This window comes from Nerophis ophidion, linkage group LG04 (genome assembly GCF_033978795.1).
Source record: "Nerophis ophidion isolate RoL-2023_Sa linkage group LG04, RoL_Noph_v1.0, whole genome shotgun sequence".
Lineage (NCBI taxonomy): Eukaryota > Metazoa > Chordata > Actinopteri > Syngnathiformes > Syngnathidae > Nerophis > Nerophis ophidion.
Genome location: NC_084614.1, coordinates 23,268,949 through 23,293,137, shown reverse-complemented (window position 1 = coordinate 23,293,137; position 24,189 = coordinate 23,268,949). Strand labels below are relative to the sequence as shown.

The window sequence follows — 24,189 nt, the reverse complement described above, 5'->3', positions numbered from 1 at the left end:
CCATATTTTTGCTGAAAGGATTTAGTAGAGAACATCCACGATAAAGTTCGCAACTTTTGGTCGCTAATAGAAAAGCCCTGCCTCTACCGGAAGTATGTGCACGTGGCGTCACGAGTTGCAGGGCTCCACACATATTCACATTGTTTATAATGGGAGTCACCAGCAGTAAAAGCAATTCGGACCGAAAAAACGACAATTTCCTCATTAATTTGAGCGAGGATGAAAGATTTGTGAATTAGTATATTGTTAGTGAAGGACTAGAGAAAAAAAAAAAAAGCGACGGCTCCGGGCGGCGGCAGTGTGAGCGTTTCAGATGTAATTAGACACATTTACAAGGATAATTCTGGAAAATCCCTTATCTGCTTTTTGTTTTAATAGTGTTTTAGTGAGAGTGTAAAGACATACCTCGAGGTCGGATGGCTGCGGTGAACACGCAGTGTCTCAGAGAGAAGCCGAGGAGTCAAGCTCACAGCTGCTTTTTTTGACAGCTGCTGCAGGATGACGAATAATCCAATGATGATTTCCGTAAGATATATATCACAATTTCCCCATTCAAAAACATGCTGGTTGACGTAGAGAAAACATGATTGTTTGACCGCTCTGCTTCACAACAAAGAAACAGCGGCTGTGTCTCGGTGCTAAAGACAGCTGCAATCCACAGCTTTCCACCACAGCATTTTTCTTTATAGTCTCCATTAGATGTCTAGAATACTGTGTAATTATGCGGTTAAAGCAGACAACTTCAGCTACGTTTTCAACAAGAAACTTGCGGGAAATTTAAAATTGCAATTCAGTAAACTAAAAAGGCTGTATTGGCATGTGTTGCAATGTTAATATTTCATCACTGATATATAAACTATCGGACTGCGTGGTGGGCAGTAGTGGGTGTCAGTAGGCCTTTAATGTTTAATTGTTATTTTGCCTTTTTTCTATGCTCTGTAAATTGGTGCTCCTTTACACCTGAAGTTCCAGACCGATTTAAAAAAAAAAAAAAAAATCACCTGAACAGGACGATATATGCTCTGCTTCCTACTATGCCATTTTGGACGATTTGAATACATGTGTAAACGTGATGTTCTTACATTACACTTGTTAAGAATGCCCAAAAAACAATACCAAAAAATGAACTCATCATATTTACAAGACGCCAAAATTGAATATATGGTTCAATACAATTTTATTAATATTTTCATATCACACAAGGTGAGGAGACAAAAAATATGCAAGTTATTTCTTTTTAAATATTGTGTGACTGAAACAAGCATGAGGTTCAAGCAATGATGAAGCAGAGGACGATGAAACATCCTTTTAAACGCTCGCCTGCTGCTGCTGCTTGAATTCAGTAATTCGGTTTTCCATTACGGGCCTGAAGTGTCTGATCAATCCCTGGGAGAAGACAAACAAATCAAATAGGAGCATTATAATCCGTCAAAAGGGCACACTGCATAAGGGTGTTTAAAAGGTGTAAATTGGTCAAGTCGGCACCTGCTTTGAGACTGAAAGTAAACATGCAATGGAAAACTGTATTATTGGTGGAGAAAAGCTTTTCAACAATCAAAGGTCACTTGGTTGTATGAGAAAAGGTCAGTTCCACACGCAGTGATGCTCAATGTTTTTGTTTACCTGCACGGGCCATGCAGCGCCGTCTCCCAGGGCGCAGATCGTGTGTCCTTCGATCTGCTTGCTGATCTCCCAGATCATGTCGATCTCCGCTGCACGTGCATCACCGCGCACAAAACGCCACATCATATTGTTCATCCAGTCCACCCCTTCACACAACAACAAATACGAGTAAAGATGGTTGCATTACAGTACGTGCAGTAATGTACAAATAAAATTAAAAGCACCAACCTTCTCTGCAGGGTGTGCACTGGCCACAACTCTCATGCTTATAGAACTCAATCAGACGTGCGATGGCTCTGATGATGTCAGTCTGCAAAACATGCCCACCCCAGGGGGAAAAGTTTGAATGGGATGTCATTTTAAAGGCCTAATGAAACCCACAACTACCGACCACGCAGTCTGATAGTTTTTATATCAATGATGAAATATTAACATTGCAACACATGCCAATACGGCCTTTTTAGTTTACTAAATTGCAATTTTAAATTTCCCGCGTAGTTTCTTGTTGAAAACGTCGCGGAATGATGACGCGTGCGCGTGAGGTCACGGACTGTCAGGAAATATTAGCGCAGCACTATTTGCGGCTAAAAGTCGTCTCTTTTCATCGCGCAATTAAACAGTATTCTGGACATCTGTGTTGCTGAATCTTTTGCAATTTGTTCAATTAATAATGGAGAAGTCAAAGTAGAAAGATGGAGTTGGGGTGCTTTAGCCTTTAGCCACACAAACACACGGTGATTCCTTGTTTAAAATTCCCAGAGGTGAAGCTTTACTATGGATCAGAGCGGTCAAGCGAACATGGATCCCGACCACTTGTCAACCGGCAGGTTTCGGTGAGAAAATTGTGTTAAAAAGTCGCGTCTTACCGGAGATCTGTGGAGTTTGCGCCGTTCATGCAGCTGCTGTCAACTTCCCTCAGACACTGGCCTCAAGACACCCAGGGACACACCCCTTCGACTATCAGGTACTATTAAATCTCACTAAAACACTAGCAACCCAATAGAAAGATAAGGAATTTCCCAGAATTATCCTAGTAAATGTGTCTAAAAACATTTGAATCCGTCCCAATGCAATCGCATTTTTAATTTTTTTAACTTTATATTTTATTTTAAAAAAATTCTAGTCCTTCGCTATCAAGATCATCATCCACGAATCTTTCATCCTCGCTCAAATTAATGGGGAAATTGTCGTTTTCCCGGTCCGAATAGCTCTTGCTGCTGGAGGCTCCCATTAAAAACAATGTGAGGACGTGAGGAGCCCTCACCCTTATGACGTCATCGTCTGCGACTTCCGGTAAAGGCGAGGCTTTTTTATCAGCACCAAAAGTTGCGAACTTTATCGTGGATGTTCTCTACTAAATCTTTTCAGCAAAAATATGGCAATATCGCGAAATGATCAAGTATGACACATAGAATGGACCTGCTATCCCCGTTTAAATAAGAAAATCTAATTTCAGTAGGCCTTTGAGACTGAGTGTGAATGTAAACATACGGATTTGTCCATGACGATCACCGCTGCCGTGCCCAGGCCAGTCTGAGCCTGGACGAGGCCGTCAAAGTCCATCAGCACCTCTTCGCACACCGTCTTGGGAATGAGGGGTGTCGAGGAACCGCCAGGGATGACGGCGAGGAGGTTGTCCCAACCGCCGCGGACGCCACCTGTCAAAATACATGTTTGCATTCAGTTAGTGTGCACACTCAATTCAACCATTTGTTTTATATAGCGCTTTTCTCTAGTGACTCAAAGCACTATACATAGTGAAACCCAATAGCTACGTTACATTTAAACCAGTGTGGGTGGCACTGGGAGCATGCGGTAGCGGGGATCGAACCTGAAACCCTCAAGTTGCTGGCACGGCCGTTCTACCAATCGAGCTATACTGGTTGGTAGAGCATATATAGGTAGGTAGGTATATAAAGGAGATAATGTAGAAGTAAATGCTGTACATTATTATCACATTAATTCATGAAACTACCTGTTCTTGTATTGTTTTTTTACCCAATATTTATTATCTAAAAGTTAGTTTTTATTTTTAAAATACATGTCACATGTTAAAATGATGCAGTTTTGGTGGGCCAAGCACCAATTTCATTGATTTCAATGGGAAACGATGGTTTGAGATAAGACCTCCATCACAGAACCAGTTAGGGAGTAAAGCTTCCTGGTACAACTCAACATCAAACATAAAACAAAACATTCCCATAATAAAACAGTAATTGGATTCTCCCATACCTCTTAACAGAGCTTTACACACACAACCACCTCCATCATTCAGGACCCCACACACACCCACTACCAATTTAAAGTCCACTTACTCGGAAAAAAATATGTAAAAAAAAAAAAAAACACTCATTCCCACTGCCATCATCACTTAAAAAAAAAAAAAGAAATGGACACTGCTACATAATCTCTTATATCCTGTACGTTTTGTGTCTATGATTTCTTACATGTTTATGTTTCCTATCTTATTGTTCTGCCCTTTATATTCTTTTAGAGCCTGTTGAATTTCTGTGTTGTAACAATAAAGGTTATCCATCTCATATTTGAAGCACAACTACATGCATATTTGTTCTGACAGTTTATTTTAGGGATTCTTGAACTTTTTGACCTCTGGGTCCCACTTTTTCCAGAAAAAGAATAGAAAAAGAGCTATCAATCTGTCAATCCTACTTAAATATTAACACTGGATTAGTAATCTTTCTCTTGATTTTAATAGTAATCAATTATATTTAACCTACTTAAAGTTTAACAGAATAAACCATGTCAAATTATATGAAACCATGAGCTAATCACAAAGGTTTTTAACAAGGCTAAATAATTAACAAAAATACTTATCAAATATACTGCAAAAGAAGAAACTCATTAAAACTGATGACAAATAAATTTACATACAATTACAAGCAAACAGACGAGTGGCTGCATTTTGATGAGGACGTGTCCAACATCATCCAAGCCGCAGTCAAAGGAGATGTCGACAGGAGGCTCCAGGCAATGAGTGCCATCATTGTCAGCTACAGTGGGGCAAAAAAGTATTTAGTCAGCCACCGATTGTGCACGTTCTCCCACTTAAAATGATGACAGAGGTCTGTAATTTTCATCATAGGTACACTTCAACTGTGAGAGACAGAATGTGAAAAAAAAATCCAGGAATTCACAATGTAGGAATTTTAAATAATTTATTTGTAAATTATGGTGGAAAATAATTATTTGGTCAACCATTCAAAGCTCCCATTGATGGAAGGAGGTTTTGGCTCAAAATCTCACAATACATGGCCCCATTCATTCTTTACTTAACACGCCCTGTCCCCTTAGCAGAAAAACAGCCCCAAAGCATGATGTTTCCACCCCCATGCTTCACAGTAGGTATGGTGTTCTTGGGATGCAACTCAGTATTCTTCTTCCTCCAAACACGACAAGTTGAGTTTATACTAAAAAGTTCTATTTTGGTTTCATCTGACCACATGACATTCTCCCGATCCTCTGCTGTATCATCCATGTGCTCTCTGGCAAACTTCAGACGGGCCTGTCAGGGGGACACGTCTGGCTCTGCTGGATTTGATTCCCAGTCGGCGTAGTGTTACTGATGATAACTTTTGTTTCTTTGGTCCCAGCTCTCTGCAGGTCATTCACCAGGTCCCTCCGTGTGGTTCTGTGATTTTTGCTCACCGTTCTCATGATCATTTTGACCCCACGGGATGAGATCTTGCGTGGAGCCCCAGATCGAGGGAGATTATCAGTGGTCTTGTATGTCTTCCATTTTCTGATTATTGCTCCCACAGTGGATTTTTTCACACCAAGCTGCTTGCTTATTGTAGATTCACTCTTCCCAGTCTGGTGCAGGTCTACAATTCTTTTCCTGGTGTCCATTGACAGCTCTTTGGTCTTGGCCATAGTGGAGTTTGGAGTCTGACTGTTTCAGGCTGGGGACAGGTGTCTTTTATACAGATAACAAGTTCAAACAAGTGCCATTAATACAGGTAACGAGTGGAGGACAGAAGAGCTTCTTAAAAAAGAAGTTACAGGTCTGTGAGAGCCAGAGATCTTCCTTGTTTGAAGTGACCAAATACTTATTTTCCACCATAATTTACAAATAAATTCTTTAAAATTCCTACAATGTGAATTCCTGGATGTTTTTTTCACATTCTGTCTCTCACAGTTGAAGTGTACCTATGATGAAAAGAACAGACTTTTGTCATCATTTTAAGTAGGAGGACTAAATACTTTTTTGCCCCACTCTATATATATATATATATATATATATATATATATATATATATATATATATATATATATATATACACACACACACATTTATATATTTGCATGTTCTTCCTGTGACTGCGTGGGTTCCAGTCTCCTCCCACCTTCAAAGACCTGCACCAGTGGATAGGTCTATTGGCAACACAAAATTGGCCCTAAACTGTGAATGTTGTCTGTCGGTCTGTCTGTCTGTCCGCCCGTCTCTCTGTGTTAGCCCTGTGATGAGGTGGCAACTTGTCGAAGGTGTACACCGTATTCCGTCCGAATGCAGCTGGGATGGGCTCCAGTACCCCCACGACCCCAAAAGGGACGAGCGGTAGAAAATGAATGGATGGAAGGATATATGTGGTTTAAATTCTTATTTATTTTTTGTTTTTTTTAAAGAAAAAGCTTTGTGTCGTTGATATTGGCTAGTTTTAACATTTTGGCTTTTTCCTCATTGTGTTTATTGCTGTTTTCACAATTTTGCTGTTGTTGTGTTTTGTAATGTGCCTATAGGGCCAATGACAATCGAGTCACGGGCCACAGACGGCCCCTTGTGCCGAAGTTTGGGCACCCGTGCTGTAGAAGCTACCTGTTTACGGCCAATATAGTCTTAGTACCATAGTATTTGTTCTGGTCAAATATGGGACACGAGTCACATGGTTTTTACATCAGCACCGAAATTAATCAAATCAGCTAGGCGAGTTTTTCCTTTGATAAAAGAGGGGACTAACGGGGGAAGTCCTTTTTAGCTGTCGCCTTGTTTTATCATATATTACCGTCTTTGCACATGTCAGTGTTCAGTTTCTATTCACAATAAATCCACACAAAATCCATACTTTGGTGCAATGTTCACAGAGTATGCTTCCCTTCGCAGGTGAGCTATGATGGTCATGAACTTGTGGCTGAGGGAAGAGTTGTTTAATGTTGGTTTGTCTAATTTGTTGCAACAGTCAGACATTCAGTCATTGTGGCAGTGTGATTATTTATGAGCACGTCATGCAATGCACGTTTGCAAGACGAGCGGGTGTGGCGCGCAGCTGTGCTCTGGGGTTGTGGCCGCGGTGTCGAGAGCGGCTGGATCTAAGCCTGAAGAGAGCGAGGCAGAGGTTAAAAGGCGTGCCTGTTTGCAGGACTGTTGGTCATTCTCCGGGTGGGAGTGTCACTGATGTCTTATTAATACTTCGACCGGTAAGGTCCCAAAGATCAACGGGTTGGTGACCCCTGGACTACAGCGTATTGTGCAGGGTTTGAAAAAACAAAAAGACTATATCTTTGAATCTCAGTAATACTAAAATTATACAATTTACTAGAAGAGAAATTCAAACACAAATACAAATAGACAAACATTGAAATAGTAAAATAAACCACAATTTGGGTGTTCTACATTGGAGGCAGCCACCACGGTTGACAAACTTCGCACACAAGTCACAATTTCTCTGTGATTGAATGTTGGTCCAAAGCAAATGATTTTGGCAAAATGAGAGTGATACCTTATTTGTTTGGTCGTTCTGTGTATTTTTTTAAGTTTATTGCGCTGTCGGGTGCGTGTTGGACTGCAGCAGCGGAGTGCGTCAAATATGGCTGCAAAATTATACTTTTACGAAATAAAAGCATGTTTTATTGTAAGTTTATGAGCTGTCTATATAGACATACTATTTTGATTTCTTTCATCAGAAAAACCAACGTCAAAAGAACAGCAATTGGATGCATCCGGGCACAGCTACACACGTCCTCGGTAGCAGTCATGGCGATTGTTGTTTAGTTGACAATACTCTCTTTATACACAACCCTGAACAATGGGCCCAATGGTTAAGAATCAAAGGTTTAGTTAGACCTCAAAATGTGCGATAAAATGTGGTACTTCCTAAAATAGTGACTTCTGCTCTGAAAAAAACCTAAATAATAGTTTATCTAATTAATCGCCACAAGTCTATGTTATTGTAATCATTCATTACTTGAATATTATTTCTAAATAAAAATTTACAAAAATACAATACACATCTAAATATTATTGGGTGCCAGCAAGTTGAGTAAATAAATGTGGCTGGCCATTATATTCTGTAGAAACAAATGTGTAATTTTGATCAAGGATAAATGTCCACTGTCGAGGACACTAAATCTCAGGAAAGAATGAATACTACATAATGAGTTGTTTTATAATTCTACCCTTTTCCAGATTTTTCATGGCAGTGCTTGGCCACCGAGCACTGTGCAGTCTGTTGTACCTGCGTGCCGCTCGATAAGATCTTTCAGAGGGATGGACATCTCTTCTTCCACGGTGCAGGGGTGGTTGACATGGCCAGAGATGTTAAAAAGTTTGGTGCCAGAATTTCTTTCTCGTCCAAAACCGAGAAACCACGAGCCTCCACGGCGGCAGATGGTGGGCGCCACGGCCACGGTTTCCACGTTGGCCACAGTTGTTGGACAACCGAAGACACCTTAGCGACGGGAAGAGTTCATTGAGTGCAGGGTTCGAAATCAATACCTGATATTCTAATGTCTCACCAACATCTGCAGGGAATGGAGGCTTAAGGCGGGGCTTCCCCTGCTTGCCCTCCAGCGACTCAATGAGCGCGGTCTCCTCGCCACAGATGTAGGCTCCGGCGCCGCGCATCACAAAGACATCGAAGTCGTAGCCCGATCCACAGGCGTTCTTACCAATGAGCCCAGCGGCATAAGCCTCATTGATGGCCACCTACATGGGGTCAATGGAGTGTACATTAAAAAATCTGACCTTGTGTCATTAGGTCCAGGAAGCTAAAATAAATATTTGACATTACTAAATTACGTACTGTAGTTAAAGGAAAACTGCACTTTTTTGGACTTTTGCCCATCTTTTCAGTGCGTTCTAAACGGTGAAAAACTGCTAACAAGAGGCAGCTAACATTACAGGTAGTAGGGATTGACCAATTTTTCTAATAAAACTCACAAAAAGACAACCAAAAACTTTCATTAACATTTTATACATAAATATATGAAATGTAAATATTTATGTAATGTAGTAACAAACACATTCCTGATAACATGTAATATTTACATTTATTTCAAATAGGAGTGTCTCAATACAACTTTTTTATCGAGCTTTAAGAATTAACCAAATCTCTCTGCCCCATTTTACTAAAGCAGTAAAAATCCTATTTTTTTCCAGATTTGGTAAGATGGGGGGAAAGCTCAACTGACAGTAAAGACAGGGTGAAGGCAATCATTAGGCTGGAAGTCTTTATATTTTTTTAATCTTGTCGTCAAAAGATGTCAAGACACCTTCTCACACATACCAGCATCACTGCTGCTACAGTAACAAAATTAAAAAAATATTAAATTACAATCATGCTTTGAATGTCAAATATGTTTTCATGTAATCTGTGCTATTTCTACTACATATTTGTTCGTACATCACTTAAGGAGTATACTGTAGAAGCCGATGACATTTTGTGGCAGATTGAAATAAAGTATTATTTTACAACATGCTCTGATTAATAGTCCTCAATTACGGAATGTTTATCAAGCAGAATATCACACAATATTTATAAATAGAGAAGGTTAAAACATTTTCATGCAGCAAAACAAATATGATTAACATGTACAACATGACATTTACAGAATATCAGAAGCATTTATTCATAGAACTATCACATTTTACATTACCGGACTTCTTTGACAATCAAACCATTATGCTAACAATTCACACTTAGTACTTTTAATGCATGAAACATGCACTAAACATGGTGTGACTACCCCTCTGAATGCAAGTGTTTCTAAAGAAGGAATACAAATTCTGTATTTCTATGGAATACAAAATCTGCAGGACATCAACACACTGCAGGTAATTTTTCTAAAATGTCATTAAAAGCATGTTTATGTCCATTTTGTGTTGAGATGTTTAAAAAAAAAAGCCCATTGTTTAAAACATTTCATTAGCAGTAAACTTATTGTCCAATCATGGTAATAAAATCTTGAAAATCTCTGTCTAGGGTGCACTTATTAATGATGACAAATTATGTTTATCTGCGATTAATCGTGGTTAATTTTGGGTTAACTATGAACAAACTGCAAGAGTGACACTTCTTTTCAGCTATTCACAATATTTGTTTCAGCGGGGACTAGAGCGGGGCACCGCCGCCAACACTCAAAGTACAGAGAGACTTGCGACTCACCAGTGAGAAGTGTCACAATGTAATACAAATTATAAATGAAAAAAAATAAGATTACAAAGCCAAATGTCTCATTGTGGGAAAATTTCAGCTGCAAATCGGATGGACGATATGAGCCCATCAACTCGAACGATCGAATGAATGAAAATGCCGTTGTGATCCCGTGATGGATGACTTCCTTTTTCCAGATCGGAAAAAAAGTGCACTGTCAGATGTTCAATATTTATTTCAGTTACATTTTTGCTTAAAGAAATGAGTCCATTTATTTTTTGTTTTTTAATTTATTTAAGATCGTTATTTACTTTCTAATTACACAATAGTAAACAATACAAGAGTAATAAACAATAAAAATGTGTTATTATCATTATATATTATGATTACATTACATTATAAACACTGTAAAGTTTTTATCGATTATTTCTTCAGTTTAAGGGAAAGATGTAGACAAAAGCTCTGAGTTTGTCAGCATAAAACCAAATATTTATAATGTCAATTATTCCATATTGTTCTATTGTGTGGCACCTTGAAACAAAAATATATCGACAGTCTAAAAGTAACATGTATTTCTTCACTTGTTATATTTGCAGTGTAATGCATTTTTTTATGTGTAACATATAAAAATGGCAAATCTAAACGTTATCGCAATTTTGTACAAAAAAAACAAACAATCAAGGACTCCCGAGAATCAATGCTGCTCAGTGGGAGATATTAACAAACAGGCTTATTACTGTAGTGTGCGTCATACCTGTAGGTTGGACGACTCGTTGTAGAACTCCCCACGGATGTAGATGTAGGCGGCTCGAGCCCCCATGGCGCTCCCGGCGACCAGGCAGCCCTCTACCAGCTTGTGGGGGTCATTCCTCATGATCTCCCTGTCCTTGCACGTGCCAGGCTCGCCCTCGTCTGCGTTTACCACCAGATACTTTGGCCTGATTTGGTGCAGGAAGCAATTGACCAACTGCAAAGTTTGGTGTAACGACTACCTGGGTGTGTTCTAACCTGCCATCGCTGGGCTTGTTCATGAAGCTCCACTTCATGCCAGTGGGGAAACCGGCTCCACCTCTCCCACGCAGGCCGGACACTTTGATCTCATTGAGGATCCAGTCCACTCCCTTCAGGAGGATTTCTTTAGTCTTGTACCAGTCGCCACGCTTCAGGGCACCATTTAACCTGTTGTTCATCATCAAATCAAATCAAACTTTGTTTATATAGCACTTTTCATGCACAAAGTGCTGCAGAAAACTAAACAAACAAAAAAATAACAATAAAAGAAGAGGGGAATAAAACAAACACACATACAGCACTATTGACAATAACAAGGCAAAAAAAAACATGGCATGGCACTGAAGATTTGAGGTAAAAGGCCACCTTTGAGGCATCCACACTGGAGTCTGCTTAAACTAATACACAAATACTAATACTGCACAAAAAAATATATGTTTTCATCTTTTTATTGAACACAACATCTAAACACTGACAGTGCAGGATGGAAAAAGTGTGTGAACCTTTGGATTCAACAACTTGTTAACCTTCCTTTTGGCAGCAATAACCCAAACCAAACGTTTCCTGTAGTTGCAGATCAGACCTGCACAACGGTCAGGAGGAATTTTGAACCATTACTCTTTACAAAACTGTTTCAGTGCAGCAATATTCTTGGGATATCTGGTGTGAATCGCTCTCTTGGGTTCACGCCACAGCATCTCAATCGGATTGAAGTCAGGACTCTGACTGAGCCACTCCAGAAGGTGTATTTTCGTCATGCTGTTGTTGATTTACTTTTATGCTTGGGGTTGTTGTCCCTCATGAGCTCCAGTTGCCGGACAGTTGGTCTTCAGTTTTCCTGAAAAATGTCTTGATAAACTTGGGAATCCATTGATGAAAGTAATCCCTCCAGGCCTTGAGAAAGCAAAGCAGCCCCAAACCATGATGCCAACTAGGGCTGGGCGATATGGCCTTTTTGTAATATCTCGATATTTTTAGGCCATGTCACGATACACAATATATAAGCATTTAAGTCTCATCTTAAAACTCATCTGTATACTCTAGCCTTTAAATAGACCTCCTTTTTAGACCAGTTGATCTGCCGCTTCTTTTCTTTCTCCTATGTCCCCCCCTCCCTTGTGGAGGGGGTCCGGTCCGATGACCATGGATGAAGTACTGACTGTCCAGAGTCGAGACCCAGGATGGACCGCTCGTCGGGACCCAGGATGGACCGCTCGCCTGTATCGGTTGGGGACATCTCTACGCTGCTGATCCGCTTGAGATGGTTTCCTGTGGACGGGACTCTCACTGCTGTCTTGGAGCCACTATGGATTGAACTTTCACAGTATCATGTTAGACCCGCTCGACATCCATTGCTTTCGGTCCCCTAGAGGGGGGGGGGTTGCCCACATCTGAGGTCCTCTCCAAGGTTTCTCATAGTCAGCATTGTCGCTGGCGTCCCACTGAATGTGAATTCTCCCTGCCCACTGGGTGTGAGTTTTCCTTGCCCTTTTGTGGGTTCTTCCGAGGATGTTGTAGTCGTAATGATTTGTGCAGTCCTTTGAGACATTTGTGATTTGGGGCTATATAAATAAACATTGATTGATTGATTGATTGATATATCTCGATATTTTGCCTTAGCCTTGAATTAAGCAGATTTTGTTTCCATTTTACTGGACGATATAACGATACAAATGATATATCGCGGGTTTGCCTCTGTGCAATATGGAAAATTACTATATCGTGATATTCGAGTATACGTTCTCACACAGTTGTTTTTAGCTGCGGGCATTACACTACAGGCGTTTCGCACTCCTTCTCGTCTCTCCTTCTCACAGAGACGTAAAACAAGCCCACCTTCTTACATACGTCACATACTGTCACGCGTGTAGCGTCATACGCTCTCGCCGAGCAGAGAGGTAGCAGCATGGCTAACGTTAGCTGAGGCAGGTGGCGCAAGCACAGCGGAGCGGAGCGAGTTGAGTGACATTACAAGAGAGAGAAGGTGCGAAACTGATCACAAATGGAGGAAGAACAATGAATGCCCCAAAAAACCGCAGGGGGTCCATCCTCTGGCGGTGGTTTGGCTTCAAGCGAGAAGATATTCAGCGGACAACAGCAATATGCAAAGTATGCATTAGAAGTGTTGCTACAAAAGGTAGCAGCACTACTAATTTGTTCTTTCATTTAAAAAGTCACCCGTGAGAGAATGAAGAGTATTTAATAAATACAGTTTTGGTAAATTGACTTAGTTGTGATTTCCCTCTGCATGAAAATTTAAAATGAGCATATATTAATGCAGTATTTAGAAGAATGTTTAATGTAGCACATAGAATCATCATACTGCTGTGATTATATGCATCAGATGTTCATTCAAGGCTAAGGCAAAATATCGAGATATATATCGTATATCGCGATAATGCATAAAAATACCGAGATAGTATATTTAGATAGTATATATTATAAGTGTATTTATTAAACAGTTATTAAGCAGTGGCACAAACATTCATGTCATTTCAAAACAAAAAGTGCAAGATTGTCAGACATTTAAAACAAGCTATGAATGCACTTTTGTGCATGTCACTAAGATGACATATCAAAACAACACTAAATTAAAGTGCAGAACGCCACTACAATAGTTTAAAACAAATAAACAATAGTTTAAAACAAATAAAGTGCACTTTTGTGCATGATGTCACACAAGATATTTCAATAACTGTCAAATAAAAATGAGCTGCATAAAAGGAAATCAAATCGCTATGTGGTAGGTTGCTGCGAACGTTATCTCCTTATGTTCACTTTTTTTTCATACGGTGTTGATGTGGAAATGGTTGCCTCTGTATTTTGTTTGTGTGGCACCAAATTGAGATGCTGACATGCAAAGTAAACACTATTCATTTTCTAGCTGGTGACTTTTCAAATGATGCTACATATAAGCAGCAATGCTACTTTTTGTAGCTACCACACTTGATAAATTACGGTTGTGTGTTCGACATATTCCCACTTGAAGCCAAACCACCGCCAGACGATGGACCCCCTGCTGTTTTCCTTGGGAATTAATTCTTCCGCCATTTGTTATCAGATTCGCACCTTCTTTCTCTTGTATTACCACTCGCACCACAGCTAATGTTACCCATGCTGCTACCTCTGCTCCGCGAGGGGCGTATACGGATGACGTGACAGTATGTCACGTATGTAAGAAAGTGCGCTTGATGTCTGTGAGGAGAGACAACAAAGAGTAGGAAGAGCCTGTAGTGTAATGCCAGCAGCTAAAAGCAACTGCATGAGAATGTATACTCGAATATCACGATATAGTCATTTTCTATATCGCCAGAGACAAACCCGTGATGTATCGAGTATATTTGATGTATCGCCCAGCCCTAATGCCACCTCCACCATATTTCATCGTTAGGATGATGTTTTGATGTTGGTGTGCTGTGCCTTTTTTCCTCCACACATAGCGTTGTGTGTTCCTTCCAAACAAGTCAATTTTGGTTTCATCTGTCCACAGAATATTTTGCCAGTAGTGCTGTTGAACATTCAGGTCCTCTTTTGCAAACTTCAAATGGGCAGCAATTTTTTTTTGACAGCAGTGGCTTCTTTACTGGTGTCCTCCCATGACTCCATTCTTGTTTAATGCTTTCGGATTGTAGATTTGTCAACAATAATGTCAGCATGTGCCATAGATTTCTGTATGTCTTTAGCTGACACTGTAGGATTCTTCTTCACCTCACTGAGCATTCTTAGCTGTGCTCTCACAGTCATCCCCACGCCCAGGGAGAGTAGCAACAATGCTGAACTTTCTCCATTTGTAGACAGTCTGTCTTACCGTAGACACATGGACATCAAGGCTTTAAGAGGTAGTTTTGTAACACTTTCTAGCTTTATGCAAGTTAACAATTCTTGATCGTAGATCTTCTGTGAGCTCTTTTGTGCGAGGCATGGTTCACTTCAGGCAATGCTTCTTGAGAAAAGTACACTCATAAAAGGTGTGCTTTTTATAGGGCAGGGTAGCTTTAACCAACACATATGATCTTGTCACATTGATTAGACTCTATGTTGTTTGTGTCCTGGCTCCAGTCAGCTCTAGGAAGAGTCATTAGCCCAGGGGTTCACATACTTATTCCACCCTCCACTGCGAGTGTTTATGTTAGAATAGAATAGAATAGAATAGAAAGTACTTTGTTGATCTCTGGGGGAAATTCAGCATCACAGTTCGCTCACAATAGACAATAATAATAATAAATAATATATAACATATATTATATATATAATATATGGATCAGGGTTTCCCACACATTCATTTATTTGTGGCGGCCCGCCACGAAAGAATTACGGCCGCCACAAATAAAAAAAATAAAAAAATATTTTAATTTTATTTTTTTCGGCTTTTGACTCGCTCGACCGCTCATAAAAGCAATGGGACTGCAATGGGTCTGTGAATGGAGCTTGTAGTTACATATTATATAAATAGGTAAATATTATATAAATATGTATATAGATATGTACATAAAGTGTTGTAATTATATTCCAACTCCGCATTCTTCTTAGTCATCGCCGCCGCTGCCCCCCCACCCCCGGCCACACCACCACAAATAGATGCCTGACCCATGGGAAACACTGTGGATAATATAAATATATTCTACAATTAAGTGCAGTCAAGAAGAAACATATGTATTATACAGTCCGATGGTTGTATGTTCAATGAAAAGATGAAAACCTATCATTTTGTGTGCGGTAATACCGTATTTTTCGGAGTCAAAGTCACACCTGCTGAAAATGCGTGATAATAAAGGAAAACACATATATAAGTTGCACTGGAGTATAAGTCGCATTTTTGTGGGAAATGTATTTGATAAAACCCAACACCAAGAATAGACATTTGAAAGGCCATTGAAAATAAAATAAAAATAGTGAACAACAGGCTGAATAAGTGTACGTTATATGACGCATAAATAAGAATGGAAAAGGTGCCTGGTATGTTAACGTAACATATTATGGTAAGAGTCATTCAAATAACTAGAACATATAGAACATGCTATTGTTTGGATAGAACATGCTATATGTTCACCAAACAATCTGTCACTCCTAATCGCTAAATCCGATGAAATCTTATACGTCTAGTCTCTTACTTGAATGAGCTAAATATTACTATTTGATATTTTACAGTAACGTGTTAATAATTTCATACATAAGTCGCTCCTGAGTATAAGTCGCAACCCCGGCCAAACTGGAAAAAACTGCGACTTATAGTCCAAAAAATACGATAGTTTAAGCAGACTGTTTTTGTCTATTGTTGTGGCTTCGGTGAAGATCAAAACACATTTCATGAACAATATATGTAGAAATCCAAGTAAGGGTTCACAAGGCTGTGTGTGTGTATATATATATATATATATATATATATATATATACATACACATCCATCCATCTAACCATTTTCTACCGCTTATTCCCTTCGGGGTCACGGGGGGTGCTGGAGCTTATCTCAGCTACAATCGGGCGGAAGGCGGCGTACACCCTGAACAATTCGCCACCTCATTGCAGGGCCTACACAGATAGACAACATTCACACTCACATTCACACACTAGGGCCAATTTAGTGTTGCCAATCAACCTATCCCCACATGCATGTCTTTGTAAGTGGGAGGAAGCCGGAATACCCGGAGGGAAACCACGCAGTCACGGGGAGAACATGCAAACTCCACACAGAAAGATCCCGAGCGCAGGATCGAACCCAGGACCTTCGTATTGTGAGGCAGACGCATTAACCCCTCCTCCACCGTACTGCCCTATATGTATATATATATATATATATATATATAAATGATAAATAAATGGGTTGTACTTGTATAGCACTTTTCTACCTTCAAGGTACTCAAAGCGCTTTGACATTACTTCCACATTTACCCATTCACACACACATTCACACACTGATGGAAGGAGCTGCCATGCAAGGCGCTAACCAGCACCCATCAGGAGCAGGGGTGAAGTGTCTTGCTCAGGACACAACGGACGTGACAAGGTTGGTACTAGGTGGGGATTGAACCAGGGATGCTCGGGTTGCGCACGGCCACTCTGCCAATGCGCCACGCCGTCCCTATATAAGGCAGACGCATTAACCCCTCCTCCACCGTGCTGCCCTATATATATATATATATATATATATATATATATATATATATATATATAGTAAAAAAACACGACAAAACACATGCAAAAATACATAACATAATACAATTATTTAAAAAATATGATTAGTGAAGAGCCTGATTAAAAAGGTGTGCCTTAGGCATTTCTTTAAAAGTTTCAACGCTCTCTGCAGTCCTGAGGCTCTCTGGCGAACTGTTCCACAGCTAGGGGCCATAGTGGCTAAATGTCGCCTCACCGTGGGTCTTTGTTCTGGTATTCGGTGAAGCTGAAAGGCCAATGCCAGAGGACCTCAGGATCCACGAGGGTTGATTTGGTAAAAGCAGGTCAGATAGATAAGAATGCACAAGGCCATTAAGACATTTAAAGACTAATAATATAACTTTACGGTAAATTAAACTCTGAAGCTGATGGGGAGCCAAAGCAGCGACTTTAAAACTTGTGTAATGTGCTTCCACCCTATGGTCCTTGTCAGCACGCGTGCAGCTGAGTTTTGTAGTAATTGTAGAATTCTGATGTTCTTTTTGGGAAGGCCAGAGAGCAGGGCATTACAATAGTCTAAACCAGTGGTCCCCAACCTTTTTGTATCCGCGGACCGGTCAACGCTTGTTGTGCGGCCCGGGGGGGGGATCCTTTTCTTTTCTTTTTTTTTTTCCCCCTTTGTCTTGAAAAAGGGAGGTTTTTTCCATGAAAAAGGGAGGTTTTTGTGGTTGGTGCACTAATTGTAAGTGTAGATTGTGTTTTTTATGTTGATTTAATAAAAAAAATAAAAAAAAATAAAAAATATTCTGCGGCCCGGTGGTTGGGGACCACTGGTCTGAAATAAAAGCATGCATTAGCACCTCCATGTTGGCCTGAGACAGAAATTGGCGTTCTCTGGCTATGTTCTTGAGATGATAAAATCCTATTATGGCTTCAAATAAGCATACAGCGCGGCATTTATTAGTAAATGTTTATCTTACCGCCAGTCATGACGGCCGTACAGGTTGGTGAAAACTCTATCCTCATCCGCCAGAGGGCCATATGTTGTTTTGTTAGGAGGACTCTAGAAACATTAATGAACAACTGTAACATCACTTAACAATGTTATCTTAGTTTTATAGTAGTAGTAGTAGTAGTAGTAGTAGTAGTAGTAGTTACCTGTGCGGTGCTGTTGAATCGCACAATGCCCATCACTACGCCTTGACTGAGAGCCGCCGGGGCGCGCGCCACCCCGCTCACGACAGCTCGAGACAGGGACAGCATCCTTGAAAATGGACATTCAGTTGAACACATTGTCTTAATACTTCTCTTCACGTTGCTGTATATTTTCGACACAATACAAAACTATACTAACGCATCCTAATCTTATTAAAGTGAGTCTAGGTTGTTGTTTTTTTTGATCATGTACTCCAAAATATACAAACCTCGGTTCTAACTATATATATTGTGAAAATGTTTTGAACTCCATATATGAACATTTTTTTCAAACATACTTTGATAAATAGTTTTTGTTATTCAATTTGTTTTTTTGCATTGTCTATCTTTACTAGCTTGATAAAATGTAAAGGACTATGCTAAACATACAATAACCTGAGTTGCAGTCGCTACTGAATTACTATTTTTAGTTTTTAATGGGTTTATCACATTTCCATTAAATTGGAAAAACAATTTAAATGAACAATTGTTAAATTTTTTGGAACTATTTACCATCTCTCTATATCAGGGGTGTCAAACTCAAATACAGAGTGGGCGAAAATTTAAAACTGAACCAAGCCGCGGGCCAAGGTTGAGCAGGTTAACCTTTTAGTAGGGACCCAAACAAGTTTTGTATTGACTATTGAACAAGCAAGGCTTATATAACCTTATAGTGACATGCAAAATCGAGTTTCAAATAATAACATTAATTAAAAAAATATCAATGGCATATCAAATAAAATTTTTATGAAAATCGAAAGCCTATTTTCTATTTGCAGTATTCTGAGGTACATATCAAAATAAACTTTTTCCACAGGCTAATAATGAATTTGACGATAAAATAACAATAATGAATTAATCAAATATTCAAGCCTTGAAATAGCAAGAGAAAATGCATGAATAAAACCTTAATTATTGCTCAGTTTGGTACACTGATTTGCTTTAACACTGAATATGGAACAAGCAACTTAATAGTACAAAAGTAACTTTCAAAAAACAAACGAAAAAACATCAATGGTATATTAAATAAAATCTAAATAAAAATTGAATGCCTCTTTTCCATTTGCAGCGTTCTGAGGTACATAGGGGGGAGAATTTAAGTGGAGGGGCGGGGTTTAGTGGTAGCCGGGGTGTATATTGTAGCGTCCCGGAAGAGTTAGAGCTGCAAGGAGTTCTGGGTTTTTGTTCTGTTGTTTTTATGTTGTGTTATGACGCGAGTGTTCTCGCGAAATGTGTTTGTCATTCTTGTTCGGTGTGGTTTCACAATGTAGGGCATATTTGTAACAGTGTTAAAGTTGTTTATACGGCCACCCTCAGTGTGACCTGTATGGCTGTTGATCGAGTATGCGTTGCATTCACTTATGTGTGTGTAAAAGCCGCGTATGTTATGTAACTGGGCCGGGCGCTGTTTGTATGGAGGAAAAGCGGATGTGACGTCAGGTTGTAGAGAACGCTAAGGCAGTGCCTTCAAGGCCGGGTGGAAATCTGGAGAAATTCGGGAGAATGGCTGCCCCGGGAGATTTCCGGGAGGGGCACTGAAGTTCGGGAGTCTCTCGGGAAAATCGGGAGGGTTGGCAAGTACGAGTATTAGCGGTGAATGCAATGTTACATTGGTACCGCCGCTGTATACTACCGGCGGGCCAGCTCTAATCTTAATTTGATATAGCCTCGAGGGCCACATGACATTACAAGGCGGGCCAAATTTGGCCGGCGGGCCAGAGTTTGCCAGGCTCTATATCCATCCATCCATCCATTTTCTACCGCTTATTCCCTTTTGGGGTCGCGGGGGGCGCTGGCGCCTATCTCAGCTACAATCGGGCGGAAGGCGGGGCACACCCTGGACAAGTCGCCACCTCATCGCAGGGCCAACACAGATAGACAACATTCACACTCACATTCACACACTAAGGCCAATTTAGTGTTGCCAATCAACCTATCCCCAGGTGCATGTTTTTGGAAGTGGGAGGAAGCCGGAGTACCCGGAGGGAACCCACGCATTCACGGGGAGAACATGCAAACTCCACACAGAAAGATCCCGAGCCTGGATTTGAACCCAGGACTGCAGGACCTTCATATTGTGAGGCAGACGCACTAACCCCTCTGCCACCGTGAAGCCCAGGCTCTATATCATGGGTGTCAAACTCTGGCCCGCCGTGTAATGTCATTTGGCCCTTGAGGTAATATCACATTAAGATTAGAGCTGGCCCGCCGGTAATATTCAGCGGCGGGGCCTCTGTAACACCGCATTCACCGCTGATACTCGTACTTGCTAACCCTCACGATTTTCCTGGGAGAGTCCCGAAGTTCAGTGCTCGCTCCCAATCAAAAGGAACTGGGTTCAAATACCAGTCAGCTCAATCGGTAACTAGGAAAGCTTTTATATCATAGTTTACTGAGACAGGTTCTCAATTAAAAATTTCATTGGGGCCAAAAATTTCCCTTTAAGAAGACCAAGGATGGCTGAGTGGTCAAAACAGGTATCTCCCAATCAAAGAGGACTGGGTTTATATCCTAGTCAGGTTTATCGGTAACTAGGAAAGATCCAGTGGGAGGAGTTAAAGTTCACCCGGACACAATATTGGGGGTGTGTCTTGAAGGCACTGCCTTTAGTGTCCTCTACAGCCTACCGTCACGTCCGCTTTTCCGCCATACAAACAACATGCCAGCACAGTTACATAATACATGCGGCTTTAACACACACAAGTGAATGCGAGCCATACTTGGTCAACAGCCATACAGGTCACACTGAGGGTGGCTGTATAAACAACTTTAACACTGTTACAAATATGCGCCACACTCTGAACCCACACCAAACAAGAATGACAAACACACTTTGGGAGAACATCCGCACCGTAACAGAACATAAACAACAGAAAAAATACCCAGAACCCATTGAAGCACTAACTCTTCCAGGAAGCTACAATATACACCCCCGCTACCACCAAACTCCAACCCCCCCCCCCAATTTTTATTTACATTTTATTTGATATGCTATTGATATTTTTTTATTATTATTATTATAATTTGAAACTCTATTTTGCTTGTCACTATAAAGTTATACAAGCCTTGCTTGTTCAATGTTCAATGCAAAACTTGTTTGGGTCCCTATTAAAAGGTTAATTTGTTCAACCTTGGCCCGCGGCTTTGTTCAGTTTAAAATTTTGGCCCACTCTGTATTTGAGTTTGACACGCCTGCTCTATATTGTGATCGCCATTTAATGAATTTAGACGGTGTTTATAACGCAAAAACATCATTCAACATATTCAAAATATTCATTTTCCTAAAACTGCTCCTAAAACTTGAAGTTTGATTTACCGTGGTATAACATGATATTATTGATATATTGGTGTGGCAAATATTGTTCCTAAATTGTGTTATGACCTGTATTTGACAACTAACTTGTGTCGTAACGACACACGTAACAGGAGAGCTCAAGGTGAGCGCACACAACCCTAAACTTATGCAAACGTCAAAAACATTTTTAAACTTCCCAAGAACTATGTTTGCTTCATTAATGTATTCTGATGAGTACATGTTTACGTGGTGACCTCCACGTTACCTAATAAAGCTAAACGGTAGCTTTAGCCTGTGATGCTAGCTGGGCTAACCGTTCACCTTGTAACACCACACGAGTAAACAAACGAGTTCGTCAAGCGACACGTGAATATTTACATCAAATATATTAACACTGTCCTGTAATATTTAAAGTATAAACAATAAACAAAAATATGTTTGGATAGCAAGCCAGCAAGAGACATACCTGCTGCTCGTCGTCCAGAGATTATGAGACACAAGCCGGAAGTGGTAGTTCATAAACCGGAAGTAGTCATTTATGTCATTCTGTCGACGAGACAGAAGGGATTTTTAAAAATTATTTATTTAAAAAAATATTAATTAAATTATTATTTTAAAATATTATTATAATTTAAAAATGTTATTATAATTAAAAAGTTTAGAGGGACCTGACGTACATTCCACTACACACAAAGCTTCAATAATAAAGCAGGTATTTTTAAACAGATGCTATTTAAAGCCTTATTTTGAGCCAATCGCCGCTGTGTTACAACATAAATATTTGCCAGCATTCATCTGATCAAGCTGTTTTCGTCAAATATAGCAGATGATGTATTGTAGAGATTCTCAAACTGCGGTACTTGCGACACTATTATCCATCCATCCATCCATCCATCCATCCATTTTCTACCGCTTATTCCCTTTTGGGGTCTATTAGTTTGGGGCGGCATGGCGTAGTGGGTAAAGCGGCCGTGCCAGAAACCTGAGGGTTGCAGGTTTGCTTCGCACCTATTGACATCCAAATCGCTGCCGTTGTGTCCTTGGGCAGGACACTTTACCCTTGCCCCCGGTGCCGCTCACACTGGTGAATGAATGATGAATGAATGATAGGTGGTGGTCGGAGGGGCCGTAGGGGCAAACTGGCAGCCACGCTTCCGTCAGTCTACCCCAGGGCAGCTGTGGCTACTGATGTAGCTTACCACCACAAGGTGTGAATGTATGATGGGTTCCCACTTCACTGTGAGCGCTTTGAGTATCTAACAATAGAAAAGCGCGATATAAATCTAATCCATTATTATTATTATTATTAGTGGTAAAAAAATACCTTGATTAAAGTGTTTTATTTTCCTATATTCGAAAGGGACAAGCGGTAGAAAAGGATGGATGGAAACACAGTGACACTGTTGAAACTGTGCGCAATGTTACAGTGGCCAAAATGATTAAATATAATGATCAAATTCTAAAAAAAATTAAAAGGAAAGTAATATTTTATCTGAGTCTTTAAATCTGTTTGTTTGTTGATGACTTTGTTTGGTTTTGTATTGTGTAGTTATATTTATATGGTAATTATTATTCTGTGACTGTAAATTAATTGCTTGTTTTCTTATTGATGCTTTTATTTTATTTTTATGTATTGCAGGGCTCGGCAACCCGCGGCTCCGGAGCCGCACGCGGCTCTTTGGCCACTCTGATGTGGCTCAGCTGCATAGTCGTCCAACCCTCCAAATATTTCGGGAGGTTTCCGGATTTTGGTGCCTGTCCCGGACATCATCCGGGGCTAATAGTCTCCAATTTTATTCGGACAACAATATTAAGGGCGTGCCGTGATGGCTATTCTTTTAACGTCCTCAACAACATGTCATCGCGCCCGCTTTTACACCATGCTTACTAATATACGCCACACTGTGAACCCACACCAAACAAGAATGACAAACACATTTCGGGAGAACATCCTCACAGTAACATAACATAAACAGAACAGAACAAATACCCACAATCCCATGCAACCCTGATTCTTCCTGGCTATATCATACACCCCCGCCCACCTCAACCGGTTTGGTGCTAGCAGGGTGTATAATATAGCCAGGAATAGTCAGGGTTGCATGGGATTGTGGGTATTTGTTCTGTTCTGTTTATGTTGTGTTACTGTGAGGATGTTCTCCCGAAATGTGTTTGTCATTCTTGTTTGGTGTGGGTTCACAGTGTGGCGCATATTAGTAAGAGTGTTAAAGTTGTTTATATCAAAACCTTCAGTGTAACCTGTATGGCTGTTGAACAACTATGCCTTTCAGTTTTGTATCTGTAGAGGCCACACATATCATGTTACTGGGCTGGCAAGGTATTTGTACATGTCGTAGAAGGTGTCAAAGACATTGGCTTCATATCCCACCCTTATTTTTGTTATCTGGGTGTCCATCAGCAGACTATCGCGAGAATAGTTGCTTTGAGAATTGGGGTTCCTACCGAAAAATTCGGGAGGGTTGACAAGCGTAATGCTGTCAAGCGGCATTCATATAAAAAGTCTCGGGCCGCACTAACATCAAATTTTCTTATCAAGGTGTGGGCCGC

General features: G+C 40.3%; 1 protein-coding gene across 1 annotated transcript; it reads right to left on the bottom strand.

Moving 5' to 3' along the window:
• Nucleotides 1-1,160: 1,160 nt before the first annotated feature.
• Nucleotides 1,161-22,197, bottom strand: ndufv1 (NADH:ubiquinone oxidoreductase core subunit V1). Its single transcript, XM_061897492.1, has 11 exons — nucleotides 22,088-22,197; nucleotides 18,291-18,396; nucleotides 18,113-18,195; nucleotides 11,019-11,189; nucleotides 10,765-10,948; nucleotides 8,374-8,563; nucleotides 8,094-8,306; nucleotides 3,115-3,281; nucleotides 1,852-1,933; nucleotides 1,624-1,769; nucleotides 1,161-1,386 (listed from the first exon to the last, which is right to left on the bottom strand). The coding sequence occupies exons 1-11, from the start codon at nucleotides 22,138-22,140 to the stop codon at nucleotides 1,309-1,311; spliced, it is 1,473 nt and encodes a 490-aa protein (XP_061753476.1). The 5' UTR covers nucleotides 22,141-22,197; the 3' UTR covers nucleotides 1,161-1,308.
• Between the last annotated feature and the right edge of the window lie 1,992 nt (nucleotides 22,198-24,189).

Coding starts and splice junctions, on each gene's coding strand:
- ndufv1 (XM_061897492.1), bottom strand. CDS start 22,140: ATGAACTACCACTTCCGGCTTGTGTCTCATAATCTCTGGACGACGAGC. Junction 11,190..18,112: donor TACGGCCGTCATGACTGGCG/GTAAGATAAACA, acceptor GATGAACAACAG/GTTAAATGGTGCCCTGAAGC. Junction 10,949..11,018: donor AACAAGCCCAGCGATGGCAG/GTTAGAACACAC, acceptor GCACCAAATCAG/GCCAAAGTATCTGGTGGTAA.